Source organism: Erinaceus europaeus, chromosome 9 (genome assembly GCF_950295315.1).
Source record: "Erinaceus europaeus chromosome 9, mEriEur2.1, whole genome shotgun sequence".
Classification (NCBI taxonomy): Eukaryota; Metazoa; Chordata; class Mammalia; order Eulipotyphla; family Erinaceidae; genus Erinaceus; species Erinaceus europaeus.
Genome location: NC_080170.1, coordinates 117,856,209 through 117,871,432, shown reverse-complemented (window position 1 = coordinate 117,871,432; position 15,224 = coordinate 117,856,209). Strand labels below are relative to the sequence as shown.

The window sequence follows — 15,224 nt, the reverse complement described above, 5'->3', positions numbered from 1 at the left end:
ATAATTTTTTAATAAGGTAAGAGCTATCTTTAATTTTGATATGGACTCTATGTACTTGATGGTATCCTTATTAATTTATCCAATGCCTATTTATTGAATGCCAATAAATTTTGGAAGGTTGAAGAGCAAACAGTTAACAGCCTCAGAGAATTATGACCCAGTGCTTTGAAGTCACTGACATCCTCATTTCATGTTATTTTATTTTACTTTTTTAAAGCAAGGCAACAAGTTTTGTTTGATGGAATCTCCTCCCTGTGGTCTTTCTTTAGCATCAGTAAAGCTGTCTAGCAATAGTAAAGCCATCTTAAGCAACCCTAAAGATGTCTTGAGCAAGAACAAAGCAAAATTAATGGGCTTTTTGTGATGTAAATTGATGTCAAGAATGAAAATGAGGTCTTGTTTTTCCACCAGCCACACCTCAACCACCAGGGTATATAAAGAGGGATCTGCTAGGAGGGCAACATCACATCTCCCACACACACTCCTCTACTACTCAAACCCTCCACTCCTGCCACCATGCTAGGCAACTTCTCAAATGCTGTCTTCCCAGGATGCTACTGGGGCAGCTATGGCTACCCTCTGGGGTACAGTGTGGGCTGTGGCTATGGTAGCACCTACACCCCTGTGGGCTATGGTTTTGGCTATGGTTACAACGGCTGTGGGGCCTTCAGGTACAGGAGATACTGGCCCTACACTCTCTACTAATGGACTGCAGCTCCAGATGCCTGGAACCTTCCCTCCTGAGGTCGACAAGCACATCTCCTGTCCCTTCTTTAATCAGCACCTCCAGTCTTCTTGGTTTTCCACCAGCCTTTCAGAATCCTAGTGCCAGCATCCGAAGGTAGAAAATGAATAACCAGAGGACAACTTCGGTCTTCATTGTGGAAGGCGTTTTGCTGCCATGTTTTCAGGAACTTGGATTCTTTCCACTTTTTTTTACCTTGCTGCTGAGCCTTGGAATGATAAAGTTGTGACTGCCTCTATCAAATTCTCAATAAACTTGTGTCAACCAGCATAATATTCTCTCCTGAGTGGAGTTCTTTTCTTGGTGGGAGGATATATTGTGTTATAATGGGCAGGGCAGGGAGGCAGGTGGATTTTTTTTTTTTTTGTGGGTGTTCTGAAGCAGTGATGAAATACCTAATTATTATTTCCTTCTCACTCTAATGGGGGTGAGGGGGTTAATGGTTAGCAGTACAGCTTTTGACACATGTCAAAAGCCTCTCATCTTGCTACTGTAGGTGTCTACAAGGCACTGTCTCTGACCTTCCACCTTCTGCACCCCATAATGACCCTGGGTCCATACTCGATAGGGTTTAAAGAATAGGAAAGCTATCAGAGGAGGGGATGGGAACTCTGGTGGTGGGAATTGTACCCCTCTTATCCTATGGTTTTGTCAGTGTTTCCATTTTATAAACAAATAAATAAAGACACTCTCTCCTGAAACCTAGGTCCTGTTGCACCATCACGCGTCATTACTGTGACTCCCCTCTTTCCCATCCATTTCTCTCCTTCACTAGAGTTCTTTGATTTGGTGCAGTACACTACACCCCATCCCAGTTTCACCTTCTATTTTTCCTTTAAAGCTCTTGTTTTTTTAAGTTTGACCAATGAATGAAATTATTCAGTATCTATCTTTCTCTTTCTGCCCTATTTTACTCAGTATGATACCTTTAATTCTGTCCAAGATGTGGCAAGAGAGACGACTTTGTCATTTGTAAAAGCTGCATATTATCCCAGTATGTATATACACTACAACTAGAGAAAAAAATCCCAATTTTTGATCTGGTGCTATAAATAGTCAAGGAGGGACCACACATTACGAACAAGAATGAAACTTTTAATCGCCCCCCTGAAACCTAGTCTACTTCTAGTCCTTCTGCCAATGACACCATTTAATGATTTGGTGTCCCTCATGAAAATCTGATATCTAGGGATATTTTTTCCAGTTACTTCTCTGTTGTTGCAAAAACCCAACTTGTTTTAGTGGTTGAAGAAATTTTATTCTTAGGAAATAGGCTAACTTTTCATACACCTGTCCATGAAAAGAGATTATGAGGAAGGAATAATTCTGAAGCTATTATCAGCCTTTCCTCTGTTCCTTTAGAGAGTGTTCCTTTCTTCAGTTGAGTCAAAAACATCTCAGCACTCATGTTAAAAATGTATAGTACAAGACTTCTTGGTATAACTAACAGTCTGGCTTACCTTTGCTCTTTTAACTGCCAGCAAGTGGTTGCATTGTATAGGACTTGCCTGCTAGCTACCTACACAAAAATTAGCAGGGAGATTGTTTCATGAGAGAATGTTTGCTCCATCATATTTCATGCAGCAAATTCTGAAAACATCTTGTCCAAAGATTTACTTAGGAAGAATCTGCTCCAGGAGACATTACATCAGTTAAATCCAGATTTGAATGCATACAACATATGTTAAGAAGGTAAATTAATTAAGCATAGAAGCTGGAATAGGATAGGAAGCAGAAAAAGAATTATGTTTTTCAGGAGTTAGAGGATCAGAGGGAAACCAACTAGGTATCTACTTAACTATGTGTTAGTGAGATTGTAGTGTGCAGGGGAATCAACTAAACAGGTGACTTAAAATATAAATTTCAAGCTGGGAGATAGCATAATGGTTCTGCAAAGGACTTTCATGCTTGAGACTCTGAAGTCCCAGGTTTAATCCCCCAACACCACCATAACTAGTGCTGAGCATCTCTCTCTCTCTCTCTCTCTCTCTTTACCTGTCCCTCTCTCTCTCTCTCCCTCTAGCCCCCCCTCACAGAAAATACATAATGAAATAAACTATATATATATATAATAAAGCCTTCTTTTTATCCCCCCAGAAATCTTGTGTTGTTATATTTGGGGTGAGGTCTAGACATACAAATGTTCTAATTAAGGTATACTTTCAAATAAAACCTGCTTATACTTAAGTTATGCAACTAGATGTTTTGATGTGTGCATACAATCAAAGTAAGTAGCTGTCATCTCATATACATAGCTTTTGCCCCAGCTATATGGAATGGTGTTGAGCATGCTAAATCATTAGGGGAATTCAAATCAAAACCACAGTGAAGTGTCACTTTACACCTGTTAGAATGGCTACTGTTGAAAAGAAAAGTTGTAATAGGTGTCGGTGAGGTTATGGAGTAAATAAAATGCTTGTGCACTGTTAGCAGAGTGTCAATTGGTGCAGCCACCATGGCAAACAGTATGGAATTTTCTCAAAAGAAAAAAAATAGACAAAAGAACTGTCACATGGCCCAGCTAAACCTCTTCTGGGTATATAGCTTAAGAACAATAAATCATTACTTTGAAGAATTGTCTGCACCCTTATGCTCATCAGAACATTATTCACAATATGACATATGAAAACAACATAACTTCACAGATGAATTGATAAAGACAACAATTTGCACTGAAAGACTACATAAGTATTTTTTTAAAAAAGAAAATCCTATTACTTGTAGCATCATTGATAAAACAAAGTTTGAAGTTTTTAGGAGTATCTTAGGAATTCTTTCTCATCTATTTTTCCTTCAATTCATTTTTACTCAAAAAGCTGAATCCTGATACAGAAAGTTTATTTACATCTAAATGAGATAAGTGTGGAGAACGGAATGTCTGTACATCTCCAAAGATATCACAGATGTGCATTGCAATACATCATCCGTGGCTGGCACTTATCAACCATGATTACTGGTGTTGAAGATTTGATGCTACGATGTGATAAAAGGAAAAAAAACACATGTATTTCAGGATGATTTTGAAAATACATGCTTTTTGGTCCAATATGAAAATGTTCTACTTAATGTCATTCAGTAGTGTTTAGTAGGAAGTTACATTTGTTATCTGTGAATTAAAAAAAAAATATATATATACCCTTCCCTTAGTAATTATGATCTAAAGAACTTCTATAGAGTCTAAAAATTCGTATTAAAAAGATATCTAAGATTTCTATAAGCTATTTGCCTTTGTGCTATTGATTTGGAACTTTATTTTCTATCATTTAAAGTTTTATTTCAATGTGATATTATCTACTCATATTTCTTTTTTCCTACTTGCTATGTATTTATAATTTTTTATTGAGGGATTAATAGTTCATAGTATAGTTTTTGGTTACAGTGTAAAATTTCTCAATTTACTGCAAATCACTCTCACTGCTGGCCTAGGTCCTCTTCCACTATCATGTCCCAGGACCTGAAAGCACCCTGCCCTCCAAACCCCTCCACCTCCAAAGTTGCAGCACACCAAACCCAGTCCAGGTTCTACTTTGTGTTTTTCCTGTCTGTTCCTATTTCCCAACTTTTGTCACTCATACTTCTATACTATTCACAAAACATAGACACCCATGGCTAACATCATACTCAACTGGGAAGAATTGAAAGCCTTGTTCCTAATCAGGAACTAGATAAGGATGTCCATTTTCATCCTTCTATTCAACATAATCCTAGAAGTCCTCACTATCACAATCAGGCAAGAAAGAGATCAAAGGAATTCAAACAGGAAGGGATGGAGTTAAATTATCATAATGATATAATCTTATACCTACAGGACTCCAAAAACTCTGCTAAAAACCTACTGGGAATCATCAATAAATTCAGGAAAGTAGCAGGTTACAAAATAAATACTCATAAATCTATGACAGTTCTTTATATAAAAGATAGGAGTAGTATAAAGGAACCGCAAGGAAGCAATCCAATCTACAATTGAATCCAAAAAGATAAAATACCTAGGAATAAATATAACAAAGAAGGTGAAGAACCTTTTCAAGGAAAACTGTAAGAAATTGTTAAAAGAAATAGAGGGTGCCACAAAGAAATGGAAGAACATTTCTTGTTCATGGGTTCAAAGACTATCATTAAAATGGCAATCCTATACTTACCTGGCAGGGGAGATACCATGATCACGAAGGTGGTTTTCCCAGGGCGAGGCTTATCCATTGCACTCCGGATGTGCTGACCCTTGTGATTTCCCCAAATGTGGGAAACTCGACTGCATAATTTGTGGTAGTGGGGGACTGCGTTTGCGCTCTCCCCTAAAAAAAATAAAAATAAATAAAAATAATAAAATGGAAATCCTGCCAAAAGCTGTCTGTAGGTTCAGTGCAATCCCCATTAAAATCCCTGTGATATGTTTTAAGGAAATTGAACAACTAATCCAAAAATTCTTGTGGAACTATTAAAAAAAAAACATAAATAGCAAAAGCACTCCAGAGGGAAAAGAAGAAAAATAGAGGCAACACAATTCCTGAATTCAGTTTATATTGCAAATAAATAGTAGTTAAAACTGTAGTATTGGAACAAAAATGGATATATGGATCACTGGATCAGGATAAAGAACCCAGAACTAAACCCACTCAAGTATAGGCACATTAAATACAATGAAGGGGCCAACATTTCCCACTGGGGAAAACAAAGTCTCTTTAACAAATGGTGTTTGGTAAACTGGACAACCACATGTAGAAAAATGAAACTAGACCACCACTAACATCATGCACCAAAATTAATTCAAAATGGGCCAAATATCTAGATATTAGACTGGAAACTATAAGATACATAGACGAATACCTTGTGGAACATTTCAGGACCTTAACATTAAAGCTGTATTTGGAGACTTTATCCTATGGGCAAAGGAAACAAAACCAAGAATGAACAAATGAGACTGTAGCAAATTGAAAAGCTGTTGCATATCAAAAGGAAGTTTCATTAGGATAGACAGGAAGCCCAGCAAATGGGAAAAGATATTTGCACACTATAATCCAGACAAGCAGGTAACATTAAACATCTAGAAAGAATCCAGAGAGCTCATCAAAAAGAAAAAAGAACAGCCCAATAAAAAAGTGGGCAGAAGATATGAATACAGTTCTATATAGAACTGACACAGACACATGTAAAAATGCTCCAATTCACTCATCATTAGATAAATACAAATTAAAACCTCATCGAGAGTCCACCTCACACCTGTGAGAATGGGTTCCGTCAATAAAACAAGAGAAGATAAGTGTTGGAAAGAATGTGGAGGGAGAGGAACTCTGTTATGCTGCTGGTGGGAATGCAAATTGGTACAGCCATGATGGAGAACAGTGTGGAGAATCCCTAAGCAAATACAAATAGATATACCTTATGATCTAACAATTTTACTCCTAGACATTTGTCCAAAAGATATAATAACAATGGGAGATATTTGCACCCCATGTTCAAAGCGACTTTGCTCACAATAGCGAAAACTTAGAGACAACCAAAATGTTCTTTGACAGATGACTGGATAAAAATTATGGGACATATACTTAATGGATTATTACTCAGAAATAAAAAGATGATATTGTGTTCCTTGGGATAAAATGATGGAGTTGGAGAAGACTAAGCGTAGTGAAGCAAGTAAGGAGGTAAAGGACAAATACAGAATGATTTCACTCATGGGAACATAGAGAATTGAACATGTGAATATATGTCAACCTAAAGTTTTGGAAGAACTATAGTGGTTGTCTATGGGGTGGGGATAGGGAAACAGACTTTTGGTGATGGGAGTGGTGAAAAAAAAACTAAACTGTAAACCATTAACTCCTCAATAAAAAAATAAAGACAGAATACATAATATTTTATGGATAATTTTAAAGAACAGAGTAGGAAAAATGATTTGTTTTCTGCTAGTAGGATTTTTGCTAGGCTTCAGTGCCTAAACACATAGGCACCATTCCTGGCAGCCATTTTTTTATAGAGAGTGAGAGACAAAGATTATGGTAGTGAGGAAGTAAAGGGATGGAGAGAAAGAGAGAGAGAGAGAGAGAAAGGGAAGTTCATGCACTGCTCCATTGCTTGTGAAGCTCTTCTCTCCCCAACCCATAAGATGGGGACACAGTGGCTTGAACCTGGAATCTTCTGCATAATAATGTGTGCTCTACTGGGTAAACCACCAGCTTACCCAAGAAGAGAATTTGATAAGTTCAACTGAGACCTCTAAGGTATATAGTTTCTTACTATTTGTGGATCAATTTGTACACTAACTGAACCAGTATTATTCTTTACACATTGAGAACTAAGTTTATTTACATCTCAATATTTACTACATATCACATGTATACATCTCAGATATGTCTGAATTATCTGACATCCTCAATATTCATGGAAAAGATGTCAAATATTCACTTGCTAAATTAAAAAATATATAATACTATTATAGGTCACAGAATGATAAGATTTCAGGCACATAGTTTCAACCCTATATATTTTTGTGTATAATTTCCCAAATTCACCACCAGATTTCTAGTGCCCTGCTTCCTCTTACATTCCTGATGGTAAACAAAGTAATTTTCAGAAAGTCTAAGAGATAGTTTGGTTATTATTTATCCCCTACTCCTACAAGTTTATTTGCTCTAGTCTTTCATACTTCACATGTGACCATAATCAGCATAGTTGTCTTTTACTTATTAACTGTTTCACTCAGCATAGTCACCTCCAGCTAGGATTTTGTAACTATTATTCAACCCCAAATCACTTATGCATTAGGAACCTGATGCCTGTCTATTTTGTGACTTGGATTCCTCTCAGAAGATTACTCACAAAGAAGACAGGCATAATTTTTCTTGCCTTCTTTGTATTAACTATTTACTACACCTAATTACTTGGAAAACTAAGCTATGCATATTTATGACTTTCTTGCTAAAGAGAACCTGAAGAGAGAGGTGATTTGAATATTAAAGGTTTACAATCCATAGAGAAAAAGAGGGAGAGAGGATAGCATGTATTGTTATACACATACTTTTCTCCTACATTAAGATAGTTCAGAGTAATTCCCCTGGGAAGAAAGGCCTGGTTAGCTAGTGTTCTGAAGTGCTTTCTTGAATTATGAGTTTGTGACTAAGTGCTAAGTTGACAGAACCTCATTGCATAACCATCCCTTACATCCAGAGTACAGTTTTATCTCAGCACTTCATAACTAATGACTCATTTCCAGGATCAACTTATCTTCACAGAGGAGGGAATTTGACTGCTGCAAGTTTCCTTAAGTCTTTGCTTTTTTTTTTTTTTTTTTTTACATCTATGTATTTGATAGATGAAAAACTATACTCTTAAGTTTCATTGTTATCTCCCACCTGGTCTTGGGCTTTCTGTCTTTCCTCAGAAGTCCTTTAATCACTAGGCATTCTGATTCCTTTATTGCTCAGAAGAAGTTATTTACTGTAACTGATTTATGTTTCTTTTTTTTAAATATTTCTTTTCCCCTTTGTTGCTATTGTTGCTTTTTTACTGTTGTTGTATTTATTGTTGTCGTTGTTATTGATGTTGTCGTTGTTGGATAGGACAGAGAAAAATGGAGAGAGGAGGAAAAGACAGAGGTGGGAGAGAAAGTTAGACACCTGTAGACCTGCTTCACTGCTTGTGAAGTGACTCCCCTGCAGGTGGGGAGCCGGGGGCTCGAACTGGGATCCTTATACGGGTCCTTGTGCTTCACACCACGTGCACTTAACCTGCTGCACTAAGCCCGACTTCCTTGGTTTATGTTTCTTATTTGGCTCACAGAAAATGCTGAAAGTCAAAGAATTTTCCAAGACTAACTTCAGTAGAAAATTTGTTATTTGACATCCTGTTATATATTGCTCCAGTATTCTCTGAAAGTCGTTTGGGAGGCATCTTATGTCTACCCACTGCCACAGATTGGAATAAAGACAGTCTCCAAATTCTACTCCATATGTGACTCGAGTACTAGATTACATTTTCCCAATAAAGCTGTTGGATATGCAATTACGATGATCAAGACTATGAAAACAGCAAAACAATATAACTATTGTCTAATATATCTAGGGAATTCTCTTATCATATTTACATTATTCTTGCATATTAAGGCATAATTTTCTCTTCTCATTTTTCCTTTGTCTGCATTTTTGTTTCTTTTGCTCCTTTCTACTGATATTTGCTTTTATTTTTCTTACTTCCTAGAGGTCCACAAAATTCTCTTTGACCCCCATAGATCTTGCTAAGTCAGGGACAATTCCTAGATTTATGAATCGTTTCTCAGTAAGAAGAAAGATCAAGAGACATGCTTTCCCAGCACAGAGAAATCTCCAGTCACAGTAAGTCATCCTTTTCAAAGATTCATATTTGCTCTGCCTTCCAGATCTTAAAAAAAATGCTTTCAGCTACAATGGATACCTATGTAAAAAGTATCAAATGTTTTACAAGCCAGAATTCCCTTTCACTCACTAAAGGATATGAAAGGAACATAAATACAGAACACTAAAGGCTAAATAGATGGCATTGGCATTTGATAAACTGTATTGAAAGTGAAGTGCGTTTTCATAGCTCCCCCTACTATCCAAAAATGCATTGGTTATCCTTTTGCTAATAATTTCAGACACTATAGAAGCAAAGCAGAAACTGGAAATGTTTCATACTTTCATAAATGTGATTATTTTGATTTCCCAATATTCTCCTTCAGCCAAAGGGTGGCCTTTAATTTTAATAATGTGACAGTTGCTGTCTAACCAATTAGTTCAACTTGGGGGCATGCAGTGTTGTACCTGGTTGAATGCTAATGTTGTCATGTACATGGACTTGGGTTCAAGCCTCAATTCCCGTGTGTATGTGTGTGTGTGTGTGTGTGTGTGTGTGTGTGTGTGTTTGTGTGTGTGTAGCTTCGCAAGTGGTGAAGCAGTACTACAGGTATCTCCTTTCTTTCTTTTTTTGTTTATAAAAAGAAATCATTGACTAAACCATAGGATAAGAGGGGTACAACGTCACACAATTCCCACCACCAGAACTTTGTACACCATCCCCTCCCCTGATAGCTTTCCTATTCTTTATCCCTCTGGGAGTATGGACCCAAGGTCATTGTGGGATGCAGAAGGTGGAAGGTCTGGCTTCTGAAATTGCTTCCCTGATGAACATGGGCATTGACAGGTCAATCCATACTCTCAGTCTGTCTCTTTCCTTAGTGGGGTAGGGCTCAGGGGAACACAGATACATTGATGGGGTTGTCTGTCCAGGTAAGTCTGATTGACATCCTGCTAGCATCTGGAACCTGGTGGTTGACAAAAGAGCTAACATACAAAACCAAACAAATTGTTGAACAATCATGGACCCAAGGGCCGGATAGTGCAGATGAGGAGTTGGGGGGGGGGTCCTCCATTTTGTAGATAGCTAGTAGGCATATTTAGTTAAATTCCAAAAGGGCCTGTGGCTAAACTAGATTTTCTTTTCTTTTTTTTTTTTTTTCCTTTTTCCTTTTGCCCCTGAGCCTGAAATCTGAAATGCAGGTGGATCCAAGTTATTGTCTGGGGAGATGAGGTCATGGCTGGAAACAGGACCAGAAAGCTGGATCAGGGAAGAGAGTAGCTCCCTAATATGGGAGACTGTAAACCCCATCGATTTGATGTGATCTGGGACCCATAATCAGCTTAGGAGCCTATGTGACCTCTGCATCCCTCTAGATATGAGCTCTGTGGACATGAGTAGCAACATTCCAAGCTGCACCAATATTGACCCATCTTCCTCAGGTGTAGCATAGAGTATATTGTCAAGCCTGCCTTCGGAGGATGGAACATTCTCTACCATTGTTGATCAAGGTCCTATGGGGGCTCACAAAGGGGTCTGTTGTGTTGTTCCTGATAGAAATGACTGGTAACAATGGCAAGAGGGATTTATTCAAGGTCTAGTCCCATCAAGTCTTTTTTGGAATCTCAGGACTCCCTGAATAGGGCCCCAGCTGATGGGGTGGCCTGATAGTGACTAAAGAGTCATTGTTAAAGAATGCCAGTCTCTTGCCCTTATTCAGCTTTTTCAGTCCTTGTTTTGATAAGGATAGCTTTGTAGTGAGTGAGAGAACTGTAATAGGAAGTAGGTGAGGAGGGTGTCTAAGTCTAAGTGGATGCTATTTCATTATGAACTTGATACTGACTCACTGCAGACTATTGTGTACTTTGGCTTTCAGGTATATATTTTGCCCTAATTTATGGATAAATGTCAACATATGCTTTATCTTAAGGGATCTGATCTATATCTATTTTTTGGGACTTTGTTAGGAAGTGAACCTTCTGGAGTGGAATTAGAGAATACTATGAAAGGAAAGGTCTCACCCGAGTAATGAGGGAGAAGGGTTTTCATTCCATGCCTGACATCTCTGGACATAGTCTGAAGTGAAGCATGCTGAGGTGGTACTCACTGCATTGATTAGATTGGATTGGCAGATGCAATATCGTTTGGTATGAATTGAGAGAAGCATGCAGGAAAGTGAGCCCCACCCTAGAGGTTCCAGGACTGGGGGAAATATAGGCTCTGCTGAGGAAGTGGGAGGTTCCTGCTGTCTTAGGGTTTAAGAAGACAATAGACAGCTATTTCTATAATCACAGTATTTGGCAATTAGATTAATTTTGAAATATCCCTTTGTTAGGATTTGCTATATCATACACAACATCACCGTCGTTTATGTTCTTTGACATTATTTGTATATAGCTGTGCCACTGGTTGCTTCTGTTCTCTCTGGTCTAAGCTTTTAAGAGTCAACATATCACAGACTCAGCCTATGTATCAAAAAGGTGTCTCCTTTCATTCCCTCTTGTCCCCTCTCTATTTCTGTTTTATCAAGGACAATAAATATATTTTAATAGTATTTATTCAACTTTTGACTTCCTATATCAAATATCAAGTAAGTTCTATTTAAAGTCAATAAACCAACATTGTTTATGACTCTAGAATAGCATAATTACTTTGGATTAAATGGTTCATAGACATATATTTAGATCTCCTTGTTCTCTTTAATGAAACCAAAAATCTTCAAAAGTGGGTTTATCTGAGATTTTAGGTGAGGTTAACATTTTCAACCTATTCTTGTAGAGTTTTTCAGTCATCCAATGATAAAAATAAGTAGGTAAAAATGATGTTTGATATTTTCCTGAGTTCCTAGAGGATGTCTTTCTTAAATCCAACCTTCACAGCCCCTCAAGATAGGTCTTATTCCAAGCTTATTATCCTCATTTTGTAATCAAGGAAGCTGGAATTCAGAAAGTTTACATAACTTGCTTATGATCTCATGGCAGAACAGTTTCCCATGGGGCTGTGTTTGGTGCTGAAACCTGGATGCCAGAGTCTAACCTGGTTGCAACCAATAGAACTCAAATCATGTGCTCTGTGCAGGGAACTACTATTCTGTTCACCACCATGTTCCCAAAGTAAAGTGCATTTTCAGGCATGAGAAGATGGGATATTAATTAATTTCAAATTAAAATAAGGAATCCTTAGTCAAATCAGAGAGAAATGTTGAGGGTCATTTGTAAAAATATGAGGGTGAAAAATACTCATTTAGGGTGTGTGTGTGTGTGTGTGTGTGTGTGTGTGTGTGTGACTTCGAATTGAGATTTCTTAGATGTATGTACTCTGAGTTCAGAAACATTGGTGTTAAGATGGAGGCATGGTCTACTGATGACATTTGGTCTGGCTCTACTGAGGAAATGAAGCAATTAAATCATAAAGGGATTTGGTCTCTCCAGTTCCATCTGTAATGTTCACTAACCTGTCTCTCAGATTTCTAGTTATCAAATTGAATATTCTCATGCATATCAGAAATAATTTGATGCTATCATAGAATGTGAAATGAGTAAGTTAAACAAAGTTCTAAAGCCAAAAGCTCAATGAAAATTAAAGAGAGAGACACATTATGCAGTTCAACTAGCAAAGATTTTCTTGAACAAACTCCAGGTTTGAACAAATTCTCAACTAAACTCTGTCTTTTGGTCTTCTCTGTCTTTGAATTAAGCAGCTTTGGCAAGAAATATGCTAAGGCAATTCTTCTAAGGAACTCTTTGGTACCTGATTGATTTATCATCCTTCAGGAAATATCTGATCACTCTGGAGTATTGTCAACAAGGATTCTAATGGGGTGATTGAGCCTGACGCCTCCCTTTTCCTTGACTTGCCCTGTAATTTTCTCTTGGTAGTTTTCTATTCATTGACTCTTTCTCAGCTCCTTGGTTAAAAATCCCCTTTTCATTTTATTTAAAGCTGAATCTATCTCTCTTTGTAGTTAACTTTACATCTTTGATGTGACATGAATATCTTATAAAACACACTTCAGCTTTCAATGCTTCCTTTGTCTACCTTCACACTTCATATTGGTAATTTTTAATATAAAGAGAATTTTTCTTTTGTCACCTGAATGCTATGCTATATTCATCCTGGCTCTAACATCTACCTTAAAATGTAATGTATCTGGAGCATTTTATGTATATACAACCTCCCACTAAAATTCCTATTCCACCACCTCTACTGAACATTTTATAATTATGGTATATAGTACATTTGTTTATGTTGATTGTACACTTTTTTTGGGCTTTGCTTTTAGTGTAAAATATGTGTTAGCTTCACATGCTCTTTGATATCAAACCTCAAATCATAGTATAGAGCTTTATGAAGCATGAGGACATTCAGTAAATTCTATGGTCAAAAAGTATGGTGTAGTGTTGTAAGCAGCATGGTTTTTGTTGCTGAGAGGTATCCTAATTGGAGCATTAAATTTCAAGTCTGGTTTAACTCAAGACTTTGAAGACAGGGCAGTGACTTCTCATTACAGGGACGAAACCCATAAAGAAGAATCCTTCTATGTCATCGGCAGTTAATCAGGCTCAAACTTCTTTCAAGAATAATGAGGATCTCTTCTTCTTCTTCTTCTTCTTCTCCTTCTCCTTCTCCTTCTCCTTCTCCTTCTCCTTCTCCTTCTCCTTCTCCTTCTCCTTCTCCTTCTTCTTCTTCTTCTTTTTTTTTCTTTTCTCAATGAGGTTTAGGAGATTAATGAGAATATCAATTCCCTTGAGTTAAAGAACAAAATGAAGACATTTTTTCATCTAACCCTTTGCTGAGGTTATATAATAATCACCTTGGAAGAAGGGTCCTTTTTATATTCTGTTGTCATCAGGCTTACTATTTGACAAAACTCTTATCTCCTGGGCAATGTATTATTACAAGTGAGATCAAGTGAATAGTGGGGAAATTGTCAATATCTTTTGGGCTACAGAGCTGTCTGAAAATATGGCATCACAGTCTCACATATGACCTGGTATATGGTTAGATATAGAACTACTTGATTGAGAGTCCAGCGGTAGTGGCAGCAGGTTATGCGCACGTGGCGCAAAGCTCAAGGACTGGCTCCCCACCTGCAGGGGGAGTCACTTCACCAGCAGTGAAGCCTGTCTGCAGGTGTCTATCTTTCTTTCCCCTCTCTACCTTCCCCTCCTCTTTCCATTTCTCTTTGTCCTATCTAACGATGACATCAATAACAACAACAGCAACAACTACAACAACAACAAAAAACAACAAGGGCAACAATAGGGGGAAAAAGAATTACTTGATTATAAAAAAAATACCTTATAACACAAGTCTACTCTGTTCATTGCTTGTGAACACCGGTGAACACTGCTGCGTTACTGCCCGACTCCCTAAAATTTTTTTTTAAGTATAAAAGAAGAATAAAGGTAAATTTCACTATGGTGAGACATACTACACAGTTGGCTGAATCACCAAACTGAAAAATGGACATGGAGGACAAATGGAGAAATAGTTCACTGCTTGATTTCACTGCTCCTGACAGACTTCTCTTTTTAGTCAGAAAGAGACAGGGGAAAGGAGAAAGAGAGAGAGAGAGAGAGAGAGAAAGAGAGAGAGAGAGAGAGAGAGAGAGAAGCAAAACATCACTTTGCCATATACAAAGTCGGGGATTGAACTCAGGACTTCATGTTTGAGAGTCCAAAGTGTTTATCCATTTTGCCATGTCCTGGGCTCCTCCTCTAACTTTTGACAGTTGTTGATCTGTTTTTCATCAGTAGAAGCTTTTTTGTTTCTTTGTTTTGTTTTTTGACAAGGTTCTGAAGCAGAGTTATTTATATATGACCCCCCCCCCCAAATGTCTTTGGCTTAGAGTGTGCTGACAACAGGCTTGAGAACAGAAATCTTTCCAGAACTTGGAGTAGGCTTGAACTTTGACAAAGAAAGAAAGTGGTGCTTGAGAACCTGGAAATTTCCAAGTGTTTTAGAAAGCTTGATAAATTCATAATGTAGATGATTTTTATTTTAGAATAATCTAGATTTCATAGTTTTTGTATCAAAACTTGCACAAAAATTTTAGCCAGGTTGTTAAAGATTGCAATCTTCCTTCCTTCCTTCCTTCCTTCTTCTCTCTTCTTCCTTTCTTTCTTTCTCTTTCTTTCTTTCTTCCTTCCTTTCTTTTTTCCTTCCTTCC

At 37.5% G+C, this 15,224-nt stretch overlaps 1 protein-coding gene and 1 non-coding gene across 2 annotated transcripts; both read left to right on the top strand.

Moving 5' to 3' along the window:
- Window positions 1-456: 456 nt before the first annotated feature.
- LOC107523100 (keratin-associated protein 8-1) lies at window positions 457-1,018 on the top strand. Its single transcript, XM_060197036.1, has one exon. It carries the CDS (start codon window positions 517-519, stop codon window positions 703-705), a length of 189 nt encoding a protein of 62 aa, XP_060053019.1. The 5' UTR covers window positions 457-516; the 3' UTR covers window positions 706-1,018.
- A 3,858-nt stretch (window positions 1,019-4,876) lies between these two features.
- LOC132540661 (U1 spliceosomal RNA) lies at window positions 4,877-5,040 on the top strand. Its single transcript, XR_009551848.1, has one exon. It is a non-coding gene; the product is annotated as a U1 spliceosomal RNA (small nuclear RNA).
- The last annotated feature ends 10,184 nt before the right edge of the window (window positions 5,041-15,224 follow it).